This window comes from Cuculus canorus, chromosome 4 (genome assembly GCF_017976375.1).
Source record: "Cuculus canorus isolate bCucCan1 chromosome 4, bCucCan1.pri, whole genome shotgun sequence".
Lineage (NCBI taxonomy): Eukaryota > Metazoa > Chordata > Aves > Cuculiformes > Cuculidae > Cuculus > Cuculus canorus.
Window position 1 is genome coordinate 66,559,836 of NC_071404.1, and position 22,305 is coordinate 66,582,140.

At 42.8% G+C, this 22,305-nt stretch overlaps 1 protein-coding gene across 2 annotated transcripts in view; it reads left to right on the top strand.

Moving 5' to 3' along the window:
- Positions 1 to 17,756: 17,756 nt before the first annotated feature.
- The window catches only part of RNF150 (ring finger protein 150), a 135,076-nt gene continuing 130,527 nt past the window's right edge, over positions 17,757 to 22,305 (top strand). For both annotated transcript variants that reach the window (XM_009569035.2, XM_054065523.1), the window contains exon 1: positions 17,757 to 18,233. In XM_009569035.2, the coding sequence (XP_009567330.2) occupies positions 17,768 to 18,233 (466 nt within the window). In that variant the 5' untranslated portion in view covers positions 17,757 to 17,767. The remainder of the gene's footprint in view (positions 18,234 to 22,305) is intronic.

Consider the following 22,305-nt stretch of genomic DNA (forward strand, 5'->3'; position numbering starts at 1 on the left):
AGCAGAGCCCAGAAGTCACCCTCTGCTTCCAAAGGAACTTCTGTCCAGGTACTTCTGCGTTACTCGCAGCTCTGTGTAAATGAAATTCTGCTGTGAACTTACCTGAGCTTTTTTAAAAGGCTTTTTTTTTCACAAAGTTGGCAAGTCCGAGTCTGACCTCGAGAAGGCGAGATGCAGGTTTTGAAGCAATATGTGTTAGAGAATTGCACCATTGTTTTAATTTCACAATTGGGTAGCTGAAAGCATTAAGGAGTCTCAGTGATGTCTCTGCCATGCATCTCTAAAGAGCACTGAAAGAGTGTCCTGAAAGAAAGTTAAAGAAATGAGAATTCTTTCCTCTCAGTAACCCAATCTGCCGTTACATCAGACTTCCTTGGATTCAACTTCAGCAGTTGCTCCTCAGCCTGGTGCCGATCTCATCCAAATATTTGGATAGCTGGCAGATGGCATTGTTTACAGTTGAGGTGAAGCTGATGTAAAGTTTGGAGTGATTTTCTTATTGCTGATATTTTATCCTTCCTATATAGCAATATGCATTAAAGTCTTACAGAGAACACTGTGTAACACAGCCCATCTAAGAACAAAGCCAGAACCGAGGTGCTAAAATAAAAGCAGTAATTTAAAGCTAGTCAAATGTTATCTGCAGAGTTTGCTGCCCTATCTCCGTTGTGCAGCTACATCTCTCGTGAAGCAGTTGCAGCTAATAAATAGGGTGCGGGAATACTACAGGCATCCTTGGAAAAGAAGGGCACAGAGATAAATGAAAATAAACATGAATTACTATTATCCAGTTCGGAAATGGCTTGCCACACAATTCTTATTGCTTTTCCTTTGGGGAATTTTGCAGAAACAGACCTTCCACTTTCATCCTCTGATAGATGGCACCTCCCATAGCCTAATACACATGAGCAGCCCTCAAAAGCTTTTGTTCATTATTGACTGAAAGATAACATCCTTGCTGCCTACTGAATCACTGACTGACAGGACTGCAAGATTTTCCCTAGCTGAGGCTTGTTGGCACTTGACTGACGTGCAGAACCTCTGAGCAAGCCTTGGGTAATCCCAGGGTTGTCCCTGCTGTGACTGGCAGCCGGAGGGAGTCTGCTTTTACAGGGCAGGAGAGAGAGGTCTCCTGGCTGAGCTTGTGGTGGCTGTGCTGTGTCTGTTGGCCCACATCCTGGTTTCTGTCCTCAGCTCGCGGGGCTTGGCTGTTATCTCGGTTTCTGTTTCTGGCCATCGGTTCTTAGTGATATAACCTCGCTCCAGCCCTTGGCCCTAACAAGAAGGCAAGACCAGTTGCATAGCCTAAGGCTGGCTCCTCAATCCTCTCTCAGCCCACATAATTAGAGGGTGGCAGTGCTAGATTCCTTGTCACTCTTTGGTCTGCATGCATAATGCGTTTTGTGTGTTTCCAGCTGCTAGCTGTGTTTGCCTTTCCTGTTGCAGCTTTTCATGCCTTTCATACTGATTTCAGAGCCGATTCTTACAATCTGGAGGAGAAGGAAAATTGCAATTCTTCCTTAGCAATTTGAATTTCTTGCATATCTCATATTATTTTTTTTATTTCCTTGAAATAGTAACTCATTCAATAAAACTGAGCGAAGTAAAACTGTGTAAGAGAGAGAAAGAGAAGGAAGTCCCCAAATATGCTACATGTTTGAGTGCGTCCTTAAGCTGCATGGGAAAAAAAGGGTGAGATATGCAGGCTTCTGTCATCCTGAGCTGGGGAATATGCAAAGATTCCAGCTGTGGAAAGTCATCACACAGAAAGGAAGGAAGAAGGAGAGTTCTTTTCCATATGTTTTGGAACACATTGGGTGAAACCTTTGGCTAAGATTAAAAAGCTGGACTTCCAACCCTCCCCTTTGCAATAGCATCATAAAGTCATATTTTGAGTAACCTAACTGATGTAGCAGGTGCATCACTCAAAGCAGAGGCAACAGCCTAAAACCATGATACATAGCAACAACCTAGAGTGCAGCATGGCCACGTACAGCTTGTCTGCACTGGCAAAGCCCTGGAACAAAGGGATAACGTAAGGCAGGAGAAGGGTGGTTTTGTAGTGGCGTAGAAACACAGGTTCTTGAAGTGGCACTGGATCATCCAGAGTCTGGTGTAGTCTCTACAGCGTCCTTCTCCCCTGTCACTTGGATTCTTTGTCACTTTCCCTGGCGTAGTTATGCCTGTAAAACTTTATAACACGGGGAAAGCTTGTGTGGCTTTAAGAGACAAGGAAACAAAAAGTGTAGCTGGGTTTATCTAGCCATCAGCAGGCAGAACAGATAAGCTAAGATGCATCAAAGGACTACTAGATACAGCTACAAGAAAGGCAGTTACTTTGGGAGATGTTTGGAGTCAAATATTGAGGGTTGATTGAAGCCACGAGCAGGCAAATCTTGGGTGAGAGTTTCCTTCAACATAGGAGGAGTCAAGGTTTTGTATAGAATTCTTGAATAAAAAGGAGTGAAAACTCTGCCATCATTTTTTTTTTTTTTTCTGATTTTGTGACATGTGCTGGGGATATTGAACTCTGAACTACCTAAAAGGGCCCAGATTCACTGCTGATTGCAGAACTGTGCTGGAATAATCTGTCTGGATAGAGAATAACTGATTTAGCAGAGTGATGGAAGCTAGTGTGCTTTGGTATGGACATTAATTAACAGAATATCTGTGCATAACATGATTTAACAGTGTTCATTTGATAAGTACCCATAATAAATCAGCAAATTTTAGATGCTATATTTTTTTTTATCACATTTCTCTTGGTGTAACATAAAACTTCTTTTGTCAGGCCTAGTTATCGAGTTTGGAGTAGCTGAACGTTAGACTATGATTCCCATAATGAATGAAAATACCCAACTCTCTACATAAGGAGGAAGTCATCTGTTTGGTAGAGCTAGTCAGTATATTACAGCTTTCAAGCATAAGCCACAATACTGTGCTTTTCTCATACGTTAATTGTATACAATTATTCAGACTATCTAGCACATTTTGTCTGTACTGCAAGTTGAACGTACATCAGGAGTACATTTATTTCTCTGACATAGTTCTTTTTCAATTTGAATTTCTTTTTCCCTAATGCTAGTTAGCAGCAGTGCTAGTTAGAAAAAAGTGAGATGAGGACAGTCAGGGATAAAATATGAAATAAATATTAATTGGGAAAATACTTGGAAATATTTTTTAAATACAATGACAAATATACTCTATAGCTAGAAAATTGGCATGTTGTAATACATCCATTAAATTAATGAATTGGTTTTCTTTCCTTTTGCAGTATCTGTCCTGCAAGTTTTTAGTATTTCAATAAATTGTAGCCACTCATGAAAGTAGCCTGACACTGGTGCTAATTGAATGGTACTGGATTGTTAGCTTTGATCTGTAATGAGGTTTCCATGGTGATATCGCCAGATGAGACTATGACCACTATAACAATTTCTTTGTGCCGATGTGATTCTGAAACGCCTGCCTGGCTGAGGATGAAATCACAGCTCTGATGAAGATCAGTGAGAATTTTCTGTTTATTTTGGAGAATTTGATGTTGTCTCTATCTTGACTGGATTTGGAAACACACTCTGGAGTCATATAGGCTCCAAATGAAGGCAGTCTGTAGTCAAGATAATACTTTTGGTTTAAACTGTTCACTGTATTGCTCAAAACCAGATGGAATTTCCTGACATTCAAACCCCTTCCCAGACTGACCATGTCTCCATGTTAATTAAGTTATTCAAGCCACTTTCATTTTAACTTGAACACTTAAACTGTGCTTATTTGATTTCATTGCATAGGAGCCCATAGAGTGGAGTACGACCATCTTGCATTAAGGATCATAAAAATATAGAAGAAGGTTCCCCTTCAAAGATCTTCCAGCTTATGAGAAAGAATAGGAAAGAATTAGGTAAGGAGAACTGGCATTGATCAAAGATATTGATTGACTGACGACATTGGGTTTGATATTTTGCCATTTGAATAATTGACACTGGTTTTAAGGAGGCTTTTCAAGGAAGATAAAGTGATTTACTCTTCTGCATAAAGCACGTGGACAAAAGTGTAGCAGTGCTTTTTGGGAAATAAGTGGGCAGCATGGACTGGTAGCATGGGCAGAAGGATGGGCAAGGTGGGTGAGGATGCAGCAGTGGCAAACCCGTGAAAGACTGTGATGCCCCTCGAGGTGGAGCTCGTACCAAAAATTTGGTGTGACCAGGAAGAGACAGCTGGTGGAGGAATATAAAGAAAAGGGGTGAAAGGGCCAAGATAAGATGATGATCTTTTAACAGTACTCTGAATTGGCATGTTTGCATTTGCAGGAAAAGACAAAAGGAATCTCCTATAAATACATGAGATGGATTCCTAGATAAGAATTTTTAGGTGAAAGTGTAGTTAAAGTCTGTAATTTTCAAGAGATTATGTGAAAAGAAATTGGCAAAGTTTAGATGTAATCAGGGTAAGAAAATTTCTGGAGGGTTCCAAGTATAAAACAGTTTTCAAACGTCTCTATTTCCTTATGCTAGGGAGACAGCCTTGTGTTAGATAAAGTAGAGAGAGAAGCATTTCTGTAATACTTCAACTGTTTTTTAAAGTTGAGAATGGGACAAGGAACAGGATTGCTTGTAGAAGGTCGAAAGATCTCTTAAGGAAGGACGTGAGCTTTTATTTTACCATCCATTCTTTCAAACTGAGAAGTAGCTGTTTCTTCTAGCAAGAAAAATACCTAAAATAACATCCCCTTCTTTTATCCTTGTCTTAAATTGAACTATGAATGTGCAGAACGGTTCAAGAAAGACATTTAAGGAGAGTGAGAAAAGAGATATTAAAGGTAAAGGTACATATTTTAAGAAATAGTTTTCAATTTATTGCAGAAACTTTTGTTTTAAATGAAGACGGCAAAACAATCTAGTTTTATGTTTAGTTCTTTCGCTGGTGTAGTATTGAGTAAATCCAACACACAGGAGACCAATGTTTTTCTTACTAAACTGCAGAGAAACTGTTCTTATGGAGCAATCACGACCTCTTGCGGTCATTTGGTAGAGTTTCAGGTTTGTCCTGTGTATAAAGGAGTTTGATTTTTTTATTAAATTCCGGAGAGTTCTTTATTAAATTTATTAAATTCCTGTACAAGTTCTTTACTTAACTATGGCGTATATGAGTGTACTGCTAGGGAGCATGGGTTTGCCTCTTTACTAGAATTTTACTCATGATGAAGTTATTGTTCTAAGCTGAAATGAGATTTTTTAAAAAATCCATAAAAGTGAAAAAAAATGCAAATAAACTTTGTGCGATTAAAGCCTTACAAGTAAATGTCCTTATCAATCTAAATGTGTGGTACTCAAAAGTCGTGGCACTGTGCTACTGTCCAGGAAAGTGCTGTATTTTCACTGTATATGTTGACTAAAGTACTGAGACTAAACATTCTGCATCACCTAGTGCGAAATGTATTTTCTAAAATTACTCCCTTATAAAACTCTAATTTACATTCACATTGGATATGTTTTTTTAATGATACTACATGCTCGCAGTTTTCCCGTAGAGTTACAAAATTACCTTTAATCATATAAAAAGCTTGTCTTATTTAAGTTGAAATTGTTCATGTTTGACCATGGTCTGCTAGTTAAAAATCTTTTGACTGACTTGAAATGTGTTTTAAACCATCAGTGGGTTTGAAGAAGGAAATGATCTCTCATAGAGCATCAGAATCACCACTAGACTTCCTTTCTGCCTCTGCTAGGTAGTGCAGTATGCTGTGAAATGTGACGTGTAAGTACCGTGCAGTGGCTGCGTACAGACCTAAGGCACGTCATTTGTCTTTTGTTATGTGTTGCCAACAGTAATGGAAAACCTGTGGCTTGAAGACTGGGAAGTCAATATGAAAACTTTCTAATCAGTGAAGGAGCATATCTAGACTTCTAAATGACCATGGGAAGAAAGGCTTGATTGGATACATACAGACAGACTTCATTACCATGGGATGTCAGCGTAACGGAGAGCACTGGAAAACTCAGAGGCTAGACGATGAGGTATTTCAGGATGCATCTTTCTAGTGGTTGATGCTAGCACAAAGCAAAGATGCTTCAAGACTTAAAGTCATTTCTGGAAGGCAGTGTAATATGAGGTGGAGGTGACAACAAGAGGACAAATCACCTCACATCAGCTTATCATAGGTCTTTGTACCTTCCAATGTGTTTCCTTCTTTTGACCCTTCAGAGGTGGGATGCTTATTCACATAGATTGTATGTCTTCTAAAATATACCCATTTCCAAGGTCCTATGAATAAATCAGTAGATTAAACATCAGAAAAAAAAATAGACCACCAGAAGAAATCAGTTTTCTTTCTGCATAAATCACTTTGATATGCTTGAAGGCAACACAAATATTTCCTAAGTAGTGTGGAAATGTTGCCACAACCTGTGGATTGTAGCACACTAAGTACCAGTTATGTTTATTTTCCACCGACCCTAGTTGCTCTATTTCCCTGGTTAGAAATCAAAATGTTCTAGAGGTTTTACCTGGCCTATTGTTCAGAACTAATTAGTGTCCACAGGACATCAGAAGGTCTGCCGGAACCCCAAATTTAGAAACCACCGCATGTGCACATTACTGCACAGTCAGTCAGGTATAAAGCAGTGCCTACACACAAGCGTTCCCATGGCAGTTTCCTAGCTCGTGTTGGTGCCAGGCACCTGCCCACTATCCCCACTCTCAAGTGACTAACAGGCATGGGACACAAATTATGAGTTTGCTTCTTTTGGTTTGGTTTTATTTTTTAAAGCAGTCAGTAGCACTCCAGTTCTGAAAGGCAGAGAAATGTTGCACCGTGGCTATTGCTTGTAAGCTCCCAGCTGGCTTTAAAATACTGTGAGGGAATATTCATCAAATCTCTGGGATCAGATAAAACACTAGAAACACAAGAGCAGCCTGAAGCAACTTATATGAGCAGTGAGTTCCTCAAGGGGCTGACCCACAGATTAAGTCTGAGGATGTCTATAAAGTACCTCCTTGTGCTGAGGGATTGGCTAGCTACCAGCTACCACATAATTGCCCTAAAAGTTTTAAATATACTTGCAGATTAAGTAGAGCACTTTGATTTTGTTGCACTTTTCTTTCTGCTTAAAAAAAAGAGAAGGAAGATACAGATGATTCCTGCTCAAAGAGAGGACGCTTATCCAGAAGACCCTTCAGCAACATGAAAGGTGCCAGGTGAATCTTCTGATCCTAAAAGATAATAATGTTTTAAAAAGGACATTGGCAGAAACCTCACAAGTATAGCTGTCTCTCAAAAAACTGCACACATAAATCACCAATCATATGACCTTCCACCAGTCTTGAGTGTGAAGTAATGTTTCTCAGTCACAGCTTTTCCCCTGTCCCTTTTCCCATGTCCCTTTTCCCCTTTCCCTCGCAGGGCAGAGCCCTAACTCATCCCCACGTGCTGAGCAGAGCCTGGGAGGCTTCTCTTGCCTCAAGGTGGAGACAAAATCTGTTTGCTTTCTCTGACTGCTTTGGAGTTCCCAACAGACTAAAGGGTTGAGGGCTTCCTGACAAATCACTTCAGGCTCTTATCTTTCAAAAATGTGCCTAAAGGCCGATTTTCTCAAAGCTGTAGTATGAGGGCTTAACATTTGATAAATATAATAAAATCTTTTTCTTGGGTCCCTCTGGGCTATATTGAAGTGTGCAGATATTTGGAGAGAAAATTGTTGGCTGATAGGTGTCAGGTACTTGCATTCAGTTGCTAAACAAAGCATTCTCTATAGGACTAAAATATTCAAAGTAAAGAAACCCAAACAAGGCTGTGTTATGCCTAAGGAAAAGAACATTAGTTCTTTTCTAAATGCCTGTTTTGCATTTATATATTCTTTTTGTCATCTCCAGCACAAGTGAACAGCCTTACAACCTATTGAAACATTTTGCTAGTTTTTATAGATGGTTTGTATGGTAAGAGGAAAACTTTACAGTGAAAGTACTTTTGCTTAGGGGTCAACCAATGAAATTTCTACAAACTTACTTTGAAGATCAAAAATTGGTTTGTAAAGTTTGACATGTTTAATGGAATAGAAACCCTTTGTAAATTCCTGGAAAGCTAACAAGTTGAAAAAATTACCTTTTTTTTTGTAGTGTTTCATAGAACATGGATCTAGGAATGATATCTGATATTAAAAACAATATTCATGATTTAAATGTTAATAATATGATTAGTATTGTAGGAAATCAGAATCGGTGATCATAATGGACACACTTAGGAATCCAATTAGACTTCACAATTTGTAACAAAAACAAACCCATACTGACTGCAGAAAAGCCTCCTCTTTTCCCAAGATGATGCTATAATGAACCATTACATTGACTTGTATGGCAACACAGTTTTCAGTCTCTTCACAAAAAAGAAGCTTTTAGACAAGATATTGACTAAGGCATATGCCAAACAAAGGTGCAGTGTAATAAAGGGATTTGAGCAATTTAAGTTTAGCTCTGTCAGAAAAACAAGAGTGTTATTGCAAACTGCTGTGCTCGATTCTGTACAATCACAAAAGCCCGCATCAGAGATTAGAACTTGAACTTGATGAGCAAACTTCCTTGAACGACTTTTTTGCAAAAAGTACTTATAAATCATTCATCAGTTTTTACCCTGGGAGGACCATTTCTCTGTTCTAATTGTAACGATAAACAGCATATAAATGTATGAGATAAGAGGACAATACAAACAGTAGGGCTATTGTCTACGTTCTAAATGCAGTGTCTGAAGTATTTGAGTGATGAATTCAGAACACTCCGGTGGTTTTAAAGACTAGTCTTATAGGAAGGCAAAGATCTAAAGCACAAAGAGGATGAGAATTGGTGAGAGCCAAAGTTAATAAAACCCATCTAAGCTCTATCAAATTTTTAATTAACATCTACATGTACTTCTTCCATTAACTCTGTGTTCAAAATCTAACTTGTAGTCCAGGTAACAAATATCCTTTCCTTGAATTTAAAGAAAGATCCAATGAAGGAAATAAGAAAATGAGACAGCAAAATCCTGGGCTCTCATCTTTTCTCGTGTGCTTGGCATCCCTAGGATTTAGTGCAATTTTTATTCAAATGAGTGATTAGAATAATGTTTGAAGAAGAATTTTAATATCTACACATGAAAGTATTTCCTTTGAGTGGCAGCACTGCTTCTGAGAACCTGTTCAGACAGATTTGAGCAGCAAACAAACTTTAATAGCATACATAGGAACATCATAAAATATGCTTAATGTGACACAGTTTCACATTATTTTGGCCATAACCTGTAAAAATGAAAGTCTGGGTGTACAGAGCTTATAAAACAGTCTGTGACAGCACCATCTGGTGTCTTCCAATAATACTGTTTATGCTATGTTTTAGGGGAGGGAAAGGAGAGAAATGCCCTGCCAGCTTTTAAAGCTAAGTTGGATATAGACAAAGGGGATTTCCTAGATAATCTGGCATTATGTACTGTTGAATTACATCACATCTCTCTCTCAGTCAGATCAATAAGGTTATCATGTGTTCCATATGTGTCTTCCTGTCGCAAATGGCGTATTAATTTATGTCATCAATGAATTTCCCACTTTGTTTGTATACACCATAGTGATTAGTGAACATATTAAATATGTTCAGTCCCAGGAATCTTCCTTGGAAAATCTCCATGACTAACCCCAGAGATCTGTGTCTGTGTTTGCCACCCGTGTGACACTATAAATGGTCTATTGAAGTCCAGCTGCAAAGTGTATTTGTATAGGAAAATGCCCAATTAATTCATTTATATGCTTTCTATCTCTCAAGCAAGACCAGGAATCTCTGCATGTTTCTGAACTGTGCCATATAAACATTCCTACCATTATTACATTCAGAGGCTTGTTGGTGGGTCTTGACAAACTTGAGCATCTCGGTGTCACTAGGTACACTCATCTTTTGATCTGAGTATGGTACCTTTATGAAGTGTAACACTGTAAAGGAAGACACTTGTAAGCACAATCTCTGAATCGTAGCTAGAATATGCTCTCACACACCTAACATCCTGGCAATTTCATTTTCATATTGGCAGTGGTGGGAGAATTTTAGGGTTATCCTTTCAAAAGCCGAGGTTCCCACTAGAAGATCTTTCAGTCTGACTATGCCACTCAGAACTGCAAAAATGGTGGTGTCGCCTTGGCCAGGTAAATGTTGTATTTTGTAGCTCTGCACCCTCTTCCGTGGGCGATTGCTTAAGGAGCAAGCTGCAGGATGTCTGTTGAGTAAGTAACTTGGGCCATGTGAATTATACCTTTTCTGCAGCATATTCACTGATGTGTTTCAATTGAAACTGTGTGAGGTAGGATTCTGCCACTAACTTGAAAACTGCAGTGATATTTATTGTATGCTGTCCACAATAGACAATGTGCTTTTCCGGACAGAGACTGAACACGGTATTTCCAAGATTTATCGTTATACCACAGAAGTTATGAGCCGCCTATCTAGCACTTAGTGTGACTCTCTTTATTCCAGATCATATGAGCTTCCAGCGCGAGGCACGGATGATCTCTAATCACACGTTTCTATCTGTCTTCTGCAGCAAGTTCCACTCTACAGTCATCTTGTGTAAATAGATTTCCAATTTGTCTGTTCTTTTTTTTTTTTTTTTTTGAAAGAATCTCTGTCATAAGTTACAGCTTCTTTTAGATTCTTCACAATATTTCCCATGGAAGATGATTAAAGTGCTAGGAACTGGCACCATTTGGGAGCTTGAATTCTCGTGTGTTAAGAAATTCTGCCTCAGCAGGACTATGCTTCACTCTACGTGTGTGTGTCGGCACCAGAGGGCACAGGCACAGAGAGATAACTTTGAGCCTTATCCCACACTTAAGCTAGAGGCTGTCTCCAGTCAGTCCAGCCGACCGTTCAAGAAAGAAGATGAAGGTACCTGGATCTGATCCTGGTCACACTAGTTCCTTTCCCCCTATGCTGTATGGAAGATGGTAAGCTTAATAACAGTAGCTTATTAGGTCCTGGTAAACCTCCGATATATTTGGTTACATGTGCTCTGCCTTAGAAGGAGACAGGGAGAAAAGGAGCAGTAAGTAAGGTGAGCACTTGTAGTCAAGTTACCGGTGTATTGCAGGACAAACCACCCAGCTGGGATGGCAAGAAATGCTGGCCCAGGGCTGACACCTTGGCAGCAGAGCTGGGGCTGGATTTTGTCACTTCACTTTTTCTCCAAGTAAGATGTTTAAATAATTCCCTTTATAGAAGAGTAAGGAAATAACTAGTCACAGGAGAAAACTAACTTTATTATATTTTTACGTAGCAAAGAAAAAGCCAAATATTTTGACTGAAGGCTGAATAAGCCTCCACGTGAAATAAATGAGAAACATTGAAAATGCTGAAAAATTAAAGGAGCTATTACGGAACAGAAAGAAATGGCAGAAAGGAGACATGTTCCTTTCAAATGTTCTTTAAGAAGCTATAATAGAAAGAACAGGCAGAAAGATGTTCATCGGCAGCAATCTCCTGGGTTCTTGTAGTCTAATCTGTAACAAAAGCAGATGCTAAACAAATACGATAAGACGTGGCGATTTTTGCTTCTGAGACACAGGGAGCACCATCTCATTATGAAAACTTAATAAGGATCAAACCAGATAGAGCTGCTTTCAGCTTTTTTCATATTTTTTAAATTAAAATGTCACTTTCCCCATAAATTCTATTGAACCTTTCTTATAGATCCAATGAAGAGTTTATCTTGGCTGGAACAGGTTTTGTTTTCTGGAACTTTACTTTGAAGATCTCTTTAGAGCATCAGAGCATTATCAAGATTATTAAATTGACCTAAGTAAATGAAAGCAGAACTACAGTAGCAACTATCCTAATCCAAACAATGCTACTGAAGAATGAAGCAGTATTCCAATCTAAGGCAGGTTTCTGTAATAAAGTAAATGAGAAGCAATATAGCTATTAATATATGGATAGGAAGATGGATGGAGTATTAACAGTGTCAGGTCAAGAAAAGATGTATCGCTCAATTAACTCTCTAAATGAAAAAACTTGCTGGTTTTTTTTTCACTCTGAGCACAGTATTGGCAGCACAAGGCTGAGGCAACGCTAGGGCTTTATCCTTTGTGTGGTCTTAGGTTGTTAACATATCTTCTGTTCTTCTCCAGCTTACAAGAATCAAATTCAGTCTCATGGCTCGGGACGGATAAAGAACTTATTTTCCTGAGCACCTGCAGAGAGATAGTATTTCAGTCCATGTTTCCTGCTGTCCTTCAGCATCAAGAAGCCTTTGGGCTGCTTTGGAGTTAGCTCTGTTAGCTCTCCCAGGGTGCACCTGCTGGGGTTCTACCCCTGTGGGAACTCATCACACTGGATGCAGAAGAAACTAAGCTGCTGACTGAAACCTCCTGAGACCAGAAAGAGAGATGGGATTTCTCATATAGCCTGTGGTGTGTATTTTCCATAGGTTTGCTTTTGCCTGTGCCCAGCTCAACACCAGATCTCTGACCTCTGGGCACATCTAGGTCCTATATACCATAAGGTATTCAGTTTGCATGCTCTGGATTGCTTGCTGGAGGCTTTTTCTGTTAATGGTAAAGGGAGCCAATGCACTTAATTTAGGCTTTCTCAATACCCTGCAATGCCATCTTCAGAATCTTTCTGGATTAAGATTCCTAACTTCCAAGTAAATCACTACTTCAGCAGAATTTAGGCAGCCTAGTCTTTAAAAGCCGAGCTTTTAAGCCTTTTGCTATTTTACCTCTCAGCAATGATTATCCCAACAGGCTGAGACAGAGGTCCCCAAAACACCACAGGATTCCATAATGGAGGGGCTTATCAACATAGAGGAGATTCCTCACCTTTAACTAAAGCAATTTCCAGTCATTCCCTTTGAGATGATTTGAAATTTTGGGTACAAACACACAATCCAGCACAATCGAAGCATAACACCTTACCCTTTAAATGAAAATTGTAAAAAGTAATGCATTTTGCATTGTGAAAGAGCAATCTAACAAAGCATTGTGCCACATACAATGTGCCACAGAGGTAGTCATGTAGTGAATACATAAATCTAGCTTCTGTACACCAAGAACCTGGAGCTGGAGTTCCCCACATGCCGCTTCTCTTCCACTTATTGACCATGTTTCACACATTCAAGATTGAATATGATAGTCTTGTAAATTTCTACAAGGTGTAGTTCAGCTGGACTTACTCTTACTTCAGAAACATGGAAAATGGGAAGGAGGAGTTGTAATGTATTATTAAAGTCATATATAACATGCAAAATTCAGAGATACACCCCGCACCCCAATGCTGCAGGCACTGTAAAATGATTTTCAGTAGCATAGGAAAGAAGAGATTGTGCTTTTCACTGTGATCCAGGCAAGATGATTGGTGATCATTCTGGATGAGTGTCTTATATGCTTCTGCGGAGGCTGGAGTGAGACAAAAGTCACAGGGTTTGGGGTTTTTTTTTTGAATGAGAGAGCATAGTCTAGAGGAAGGTGGTAGGTTGAAAACATCTTGCTAGCCTGAGAGAAAACATTGCAGCTGCTTGGATGTTCCTGGAAATTATGGTGGGTTTGTGCCAGGGCCAGGACAGAGCTCTGAGGATCCAGGCAAAGGGAGAAGCTCAGATATTCCTGAGAACAGAAACAAATAATTTGGGAAGAACCACGACCAATTATACCAGACTGGGTAATTATAAGCTAAAGCATTAACCTAGTTAATTGTGTTTTAGCTTTTAGCAGCACAAGTAATCAAATATTCTGTTGTTTTTATTCAGAGGTAGTTTTAAGGTGAGAAGTGACCACTCGATTTTTAATTTATTGTGAAAAATTTCATATCTTGCCCTTATATAAAACATGCTTTTCAGCAGGTTTTTTGTTTGTTTGTTTGTTGAATTTGAATATAAGTAGATTGTCCTTCACTTGCCAGGACAGGCTCACTTCTGAATTTTCTCCAGTGTACAATCACTTTTTAATCAGCTACTTTTGCTTGACGTTTCATTGACTAGTTTTAACTTTGGTTCTTGTTATGCCTTTATCCTCTAGCTTAAAGATCCTGTTAGTTCCTGCTGTTATATCCCTGTGATAGTACTTACACAATGTAATCATCTCACCACTTTTCTGGAAAAGCCGACTAGATTGGGCACCTGAAATCTTCTCCCCAGAGAGGAATCACTTTGAATTATTTCTAGGGTTCCTTTCTTAGCCTTCTCTAGTATTTCAATATCCTTTTAAAAATGCAGCTACTAAACCTGGATGCCCGTATATGTCTCTCTGATGCTTCAGAGAAAAGATTCCTTCCCTATTCCTACTTTTTACTCCTTTGAAACACCTGAGGGTACCTGCATCCCCTTTGGGCCCCTTTTCCCTAGGAGGACAGCACAATTCCTTCCTACTCTGACCCCTGAATCCTTCCCTGTGTGGAGAGTGAACAACACACTCCCCAGTTCTGCCAGTGGCTGGCAGTTTGGGTCACCCAGAGTCATATTTTTGCATGCAGCTCTATAAAAACACATTCTGTTTCAACAAAGCTTATCTTATCTGGTCCATTATAGTTATATGTGCAATGAGAACATCATGTATCATTAAATAACACACCTTTCAAAAACCTGTTATGGTCATGGCTGTGTAAGTTTACTAACCACACTGATAATTTCCTAGCAAAAACAGGAATCGTGTTTGCTTGGCAGGCCACTTCCCATAGAAACAAACTATATCCATACATTGGATTTTTTCTCTCATGTTTTTCTTGGAGTTGGTTAACGTTAGGCTAACCAGCCCGTAACTACCTGGTCACCATAATTAGGTTTTCTGTATCTTATCAGGAAATTGAACACTCAGTCTTTTAAGGTTTTCCTGTTATGCCAAGATTTACCTGAAGTAGTGTCAGAGAGCTGGTTATTCTCCCTGCCCTCTCACATGCTCTTTTGGGAGTCATACAGGCCATTTTTCCAGGTCTGCTGAGTTTTGTGTGTTTTCATAAGACACTTTTCAATCTCTCTTTTATGAGTTAATCATATGGCAACTATGTCCTCCCTTCTTTCCAAATATAAACCTGAAATATTTATTGGTCATTTATACATTTTCTGCCTTCTCTTTTTATAATACCTCTTAGTCTTCCAAATATACAAAGGCTTTATTGTCCATACCTCTTCCAGACACGTATTTTCCTCCAATGGCTTTTGCTTCCCTAATGAAATCTCAACACTTTCTAATTAATGTTGATTGCCATCTACTTTTGTTTCTCAATGTTAGTTCTACATGGTCATTTTTTCTTCTTAGTTGCTGACCTCACTTCTCCAGGAATGGGCTTCCAAGGAAAGTTGTTCTTTTGCTTGATAGTAAACCTTTTGTCAAGCCACTCTATTTCCCTGTGAACATCTCTATTTCATTCTCCTATTCACCTGCACATTTTTTTTCCAAAATTCACTTTTTTTTTCAAATTGGGTAGATAACTTTCACAAAGCAGCATGTGTGAGTGTGTAAAATACAGTTAGGGCTGTCATCTCTCTGCTTAGATTGACAGCCATGAACATAAACTGGAAACTGGGAAATATTGAAGCTAGCAAGATACTCAGGCATTTCACCTAAATGGACCTCTTCGCCCAAGTAATAAGTGATAGGATGAGAGGATATGGCCTCGAGTTGTGCCAGGGGAGGTTTAAATTGGATATTAGGAACAATTTCTTTAACGAAGGAATGGTGAAGCATTGGAACAGGCTGTCTAGGGAAGCAGTGGAGTCTCCATCCCTAGAGGTTTTCAAAAATCTGTAGATGTGGCACTTCAGGACATGGTTTAGTAGGCATGGTGGTGTTGGGCTCACAGTTGGACTGGATGACCTTGGAGGTCTGCTCCAACCTTAATGATTCTATTAAAGGGAATGGTATGTCTTGCAGCAGATTTTAATAATGATGGAGGTAAAATAGGCAAAATGTATTAATCTTGTGAGATGTCCTTCTATTACTAAGCATAGTTACGGAAAAGAACATTTGCTACTCACTTGCACTAGGATAGATAATTACATTTTGATGCTGTTTGATATTGGTACGAAAGGCTTTTAAGTCTTGGTCAAAAGTGTCTTTGGGTGTTTGATATGTTAAAATATCCTCAAATCTGGGCTTTCATTGAGCCAAATTAAACTGTTCTTGAGTGTTTTCAAAGAGCGTTCTCTGTCATTCTCTGAGGTTTCACCTTCCCTGTTCTTTCTTTCCCTGTCAATTGGCACCTGATTTAGGTAAATGTGCTTGTCAGTATCATCCAGAGCTGCATGGTAAGACGTTTATTTGTTTTGTATTTTAAAACCTAGACACTTGCACACTTAACGGTAAATAACTTTTGAAAATATACAAACAGTTGTTCCTCTAAGCTGTGTGGCATCATTACAGCATTCCCATTTGCACTTTTTTTATCATAGAAACATAGAATCATTTGGTTAGAAAAGACCTTTGGGTCTTTTGGGCAGCCTTATCTAGTCAGAGGTGTCCCTGCCTGTGGCAGGGGGGTTGGAACTGGATGATCTTTAAGGTCCCTTCCAACCCAAACTATTGTATGATTCTACGATCATTAAGACAAACCGCATCTGTCCACTGCTAAACCATATCCCAGAGCATCTTGTCTACCCATCTTTTAAAAACCACCAGGGATGGTGACCTAGAGCTACTGAGTAGAGGAGGACAATCACTTCCCTGGTCCTGCTGGCCACACCATTTCTGATACAAGCCAGGATGCTGTTGGCTTTCTTGGCCAGCTGGGCACACTGTTGGCTCATGTTCAGCCACGTATAAACCAACACCCCCAGGTCTTTTGCTGCCAGGCAGCTTTCCAGCCACTCTTCCCAAGCCTGTAGCACAGCATGGGGTTGTTGCATCCCAAGCGCAGAACACTTGTGTGTGTTGAATCCCACTGTAGTGCCTTCCTTCCCTCCAGCACATCGATGCTCCCGGCCAGCTTAGTGTCATCTGCAGACCGACTGAGGGTGCACTCAATCCCCTCATCCAGCCCCTACAGCAGTGTTAACACTAGGAATGAGGAGGGTGGGGGGCACCCTTCTAATTGAGAAGCAGCCCGAGCCCTGGAGAGGCGCTGCCGCACCGCTGCCGGCAGGTGGCGCTGCCGCACCGCCCGCTCCCCCCGCACTGGGGCAGGAGGGACGAGGGGAGAGCGGTTTGGGGGGAGAGGGGCAGGAGGGAGGAGGAAGGGGGGAAGGAGGGAGGGGAGCAAGTGGGCGGCAGGGAGGGAGAGAGGGGAGAGTGGGGCAGGAGAGAGGGGAGAAAGGGTGCAGGAGGGGGGCAGGAGGGAGGAGAGAGGGGGCAGGAGGGAGGAGAGAGGGGGCAGGAGGGGGGCAGGAGAGAGGGGAGAGAGGGGAGAAAGGGGGCAGGAGAGAGGGGAGAAAGGGGGCAGGAGGGGGGCAGGAGGGAGGGGAGAGGGGGCAGAAGAGAGGGGGTGCAGGAGGTAGGAGAAAGGGGTGCAGGAGGGAGGCCAGGAGGTAGGAGAGAGGGGTGCACGAGGCAGGAGGAGCAGAGAAGGGGGCAGGAGGGAAGAAATCAAGGCGGCGGCGCCGCGGAGGAGGAGGAGGAGGAGGAGGAGGGAGGGAGGGAGGGCGGAGACGGGTCCAGCCCGAGGAAACCCAGCGTCCCCGCTATGAATTAGGCTGCGGAGGGGAGGGCGAGTGGTCCCCTCCCCCTCCTCTCCCCGCACGGCTGCTCGGGGCGCGCCGCTCGCTCACAGCGCAGGGGCGGGAGGGGGGGGTGGGGGGTGGAACAAGAGATAAAAAAAAAAAAAAAAAATCCGTCAGATGAAGATGGCAATGTCTGTGATCCAAGCGTGCCGCAGCCTGGCTCTCTCAACATGGCTGCTGTCCTTTTGTTTCGTGCATCTGCTGTGCCTGGACTTCACCGTGGCCGAGAAGGAGGAGTGGTACACGGCCTTCGTCAACATCACCTACGCCGACCCGGCTGCCGGCGGCGCCGAGCTCCGCAGCGAGAAGAGCGAGTGCGGGCGTTACGGCGAGCAGTCGCCCAAGCAGGACGCCCGCGGGCAGGTGGCTCTGTCCGCCTCCCCCTCCGACCGCTTCGCCTGCGACCCCGGCACCCGCTTCAACGCCCCGGCGCCGGGCAAGAGCTGGGTGGCCCTCATCCCGCGGGGGAACTGCACCTACAAGGACAAGATCCGGCACGCCGCCGCCCAGAACGCCTCCGCCGTGGTCATCTACAACGTGGGCTCCAGCAACGCCAACGAGACCATCACCATGCCCCACGCAGGTGGGTCCCGTCTCGCTGGTGGATGGTGTTTCCCCGTGCGTGGGAACCCGCTCTGCCTTCCTGCATCCCGGAGCCGGGAGCTGCTGGGGAGAGAAAGTGTCCTCGCGTCTCCTGGCAGGGAGTAGGGAACCCGCTGTGCCGTCCCGCGTCCCTGAGGTGGGAGCTGCTAGGGGAGAGAAAGTGTCCTCGCACCTCCTGGAGAGAGTAGGGAATCCGCTCTGCCATCCTGCATCCCTGAGGTGGGACCTACTGGGGAGAGAAAGTGTCCTGTCCGGGAGCAGGGAACCCGCTCTACCATCCTGCATCGTTAGGATGGGAGCTACTGGGGAGGGGGTGTCCTCGCACCTCTGGACAGGGAGTAGGGAACCCGCTCTGCTGTCCCACATCCTTGAGAGGGGAGCTGCTGGAGGGAGAAGGAGCTCTGGCAGGGAGCAGGGAACCCAATCTGCCGTCCTGCATCCTTGAGGTGGGTGCTGCTGGGGAGACAAGGTGTCCTGGCAGCTCCCAGCAGGGAACCCGCTTTGCTGTCCTTCATCCTTGAGGTGGGACTGCTAGGGGGAGAAGGTGTCCTGGCAGGGAGTAGGGAACCCGCTCTGCTGTCCTGCATCCTTGGAGTGGGAGCTGCTAGTGTGAGAAAGTGTCCTCACACCTCCTGGCGGGGAGCAGGGAACCCACTCTGCTGTCCCGCATCCTTAAGGTGGGAGCTGCTAAGGGGACAAAGTGTCCTCATACCTCCTGGCAGGGAGTAGGGAACCCACTCTGCTGTCTCGGATACATCCTTAAGGTGGGAGCTGCTGGGGGCAGAAAGTGTTCTTGCACCTACGGACAGGGAGTAGGGAACACGCTCTGCTGTCCCGCATTCATCCTTAAGGTGAGAGCTGCTGGGGATAGAAGGTGTCGTGGTAGGCAGTAGGGAATCCACTTGGCTGTCCCGCATCCTTGAGGTGGGAGCTGCTGGGGAAGAAAGTGTCCTCACACCTGGCAGGGGATAGGGAACCCAGTCTGCTGTCCCACATGCATCCTTAAAGTGGGAGCTGCTGGGGGGGAGAAAGTGTCCTCACACCTCCTGTCAGGGAGTAGGGAACCTGCTTTGCTGTCCTGCATCCTTAAGGTGGGAGCTGTTAGGGGAGAAGGTGTCCTCGGAGCTCTTGGCAGGGAGTAGGGAACCCTCTCTGCCATCCTGTATCCTTGAGTTGGGAGCTACTAGGGGAAGAAATTGTCCTCACACCTCCTGGCAGGGAGCAGGGAACCTGCTCTGCTGTCCCGCATCCTTGAGGTGAGAGCTGTTAGGGGAGAAGGTGTCCTCGGAGCTCCTGGCAGGGAGTAGGGAGCCCGCTCTGCTGTCCCGTATACATCCTTAAGGTGGGAGCTGCTACGGGGGAAAGTGTCCTGGCAGGGAGCAGGGAACCTGCATCCTTGAGGTGGGAGCTGCTGGGGAGGAGTGTCCTTGCACCTCCCGGCAGGGAGCAGGGCGTGCTTTGTGCTTTACCGGGTAATGGGTGCCCATCCCAGGGGCTATGGAGCACCTCTCCATGCTGCCATGCAAAGGATGCACTGCTAGCAGTAACACTTGCTGGTACTGTGGAGGTGAAAAGTTTGGGCGATGTAAAGTTTGGTTCTGGTCGGAGGAATAGATGGGACCTGGAGCCCACTGTGGGGCACCAATGTGGGGGTTTTTTTTGTCCTGAGGATCCTCTGGAAGGTGCCGTCTAGGATCAGATGTGATTGAGACCTTCAGAAGAGGAGAAAGGTAGTGTTTATGGTGCAGGGTTATCAGGAGATGCGATAAGGCAGGGAACACAGTGTCCGCTGTCTTGTCTATGATAGTGTAAAAGGCGTGGGATCAAGTAGGAATGCTGAGTATCTGATCTGGTGAGACCATGAGATATTTTGTCCAGGACTGGGCTTGGGAAGGTGTTCACTCTCCCAGGTGAATACTGATGCAGTTTGTAGTCGCACGTGGGTGCTTGGGTCCCAGCATGTGCTCATCAACTAGAACCGAGTAGAAATCTGGTCACTGGGAACAACCCAAACCTGAGGTGATGGCCATAAAAAACTCTGGGCTTGTAGCAATGTTTGGTCTGAAATAACACTGTTTTAAAAAACAGATCACAGATTTATATTTAGGGCTGGAGTTTTCTGCCAGGGGTCACAGTTCTTTTATAGCAGCAGCCTATGCCATGGGGACTAAAATGCCACCTCTTGTGAAATCTCAGTTTGGTTTGCATCCAGTAACTAATCATGCCCAGCTGTTTCATGCCAATTGAATCTTAGTAGAGTCAGGGGTAGATTGAAACACAGCCTGCAAAACAGGATGTTATTCTAATGGCATTTTAAATTTCCACAGTAAACTAGCTAGTATGGATGTGCTGGAAAACCATTTGTGCCTAACTATAATGCTACGGTAGTGCTCATGCAAAAGTAGTGCTTTTGGGACCTCTTGTGCACAGCCTCTTTAAGAGATTAACCATTTACTTGGGCCAATTCATGTTTCTTTGTTAGGGTTGGTGGAAGATGGGGGGGCATTTAGTGTTTTCCATTGGTTTTCTGAGGTAAGCAACTCATAACCTCTTGAGCCTCCTAGAACTGTGCTTTATAACCTGCATATGGTTTAGTAGCTGTTCAGATTATACTTCTTGGTACTTTAAGTATCACAGGTTATATACTAAGCAGCATAAAATAGTAGGAGTTTGGCATACTTACGACCCCTTGAAGTAAAGCTCAGGCTGTTTCAAAGCTTAAGATGCATCTCTTGTTCTTTTCTAGTGAATTTCTCTGAAATTACCAGCATGTTGGATCAATTAATGGTTTGTCTGTTTTTAAAGTATGCACTGAGCTGGTTTCCCACACAAATGGTGTTTTATTAAGAAACAGTGGGAGTAAAAGATGTGTCTAACCTTTTAAAATGTTAGAGCTTTTGTTTGTTTTAAAGTCTAAAATGAAGTAAGCAGGGAATCTTTCTTACTGAAAGTGGCCTCAGCTTTCAAAAATACGAACACTGTATCGCTTATCTTGGGGGCAGCCTCTTTTATGTCATATGACTCCTTACAGTTTATTCTGAGAATCCTTTTTGAGTACTGAATTGATACCCAGCAATGTGATCGTACAGTACCAGAAGCTGAAATGAAAGGAAACTTGCTGAAAATAGTCTGGACTTGTTGAGCACAGTCAGATTGAAGGGCTTTGCTGATTGATTGTGTGAGGCTGTCTTTGTTTTGAGGATTTTTGTTCTGTGAAGTAAAGAATGGTTGTTGGTCTTATCTTGGGGAAAACCTGTCCTCTCTGTACGGTCGAAACTCGGAGGAGTCTTGTAGCGTAAGCCTCCTGGAGCAGGAGGTAGAAGTATTCTTAAATATTTGACAAGCTAGCAGGCATTCAGAACTGGCTTTACTTTTCCTCTTGTACCACCGTTACACTGGGACAAAATGAATGTACAAGCTGTGTTCAATTACCTTTCTGACTCGCAGCCTTTGACGTTTGCTTGGTCCCAGTCTAAATGATAGCACAAGATTCAAAGAAAGAATGAATCAGGTTCTTGGTTTCTGAGTTCAGCAGCATCTGTGGTGCTCTGCCCACGCCAAATCTTGGAGTGGGAAGAAGAAAATTCCATCCTGGAAAATACTTGGGGGGTGGGAGGGGAAGGTGAAATATGACCTAAAAAGCGATGTAAAAGTCAAGAGGAATATGTTACTTTCTTTTTTCTTTTCTCCCCCAGATTTTTTTTTTGTGGTTTCGTATAAGCTTAAATAAACTTTCTGTAAAGAAATCAGTATATCCTGTTGCGTAACAGTTTGGCTCCTGCCCTTACTAAAGAACGATTGCTCCTAGGAGAGATGTTTTTCCTTACATATGTTGATCAATTCTATATGTGTTGCCTTCTTTCTTTTCTGTCATTTTATCACTGTACTTCTTTTTCTGCTCTTCTCACCCTCACTCTCTTTTTTTCATCCCTGTGCTTCATTTCCCTTCTTGACCCTGTTATTATGCCACCTCATAGTGCTTTGCCCTTGCTACTTTTTTACCAAAGCTCTTTTGCTCCTGCCAAAGCTCTTACCTCACAGCTGTATGTTTA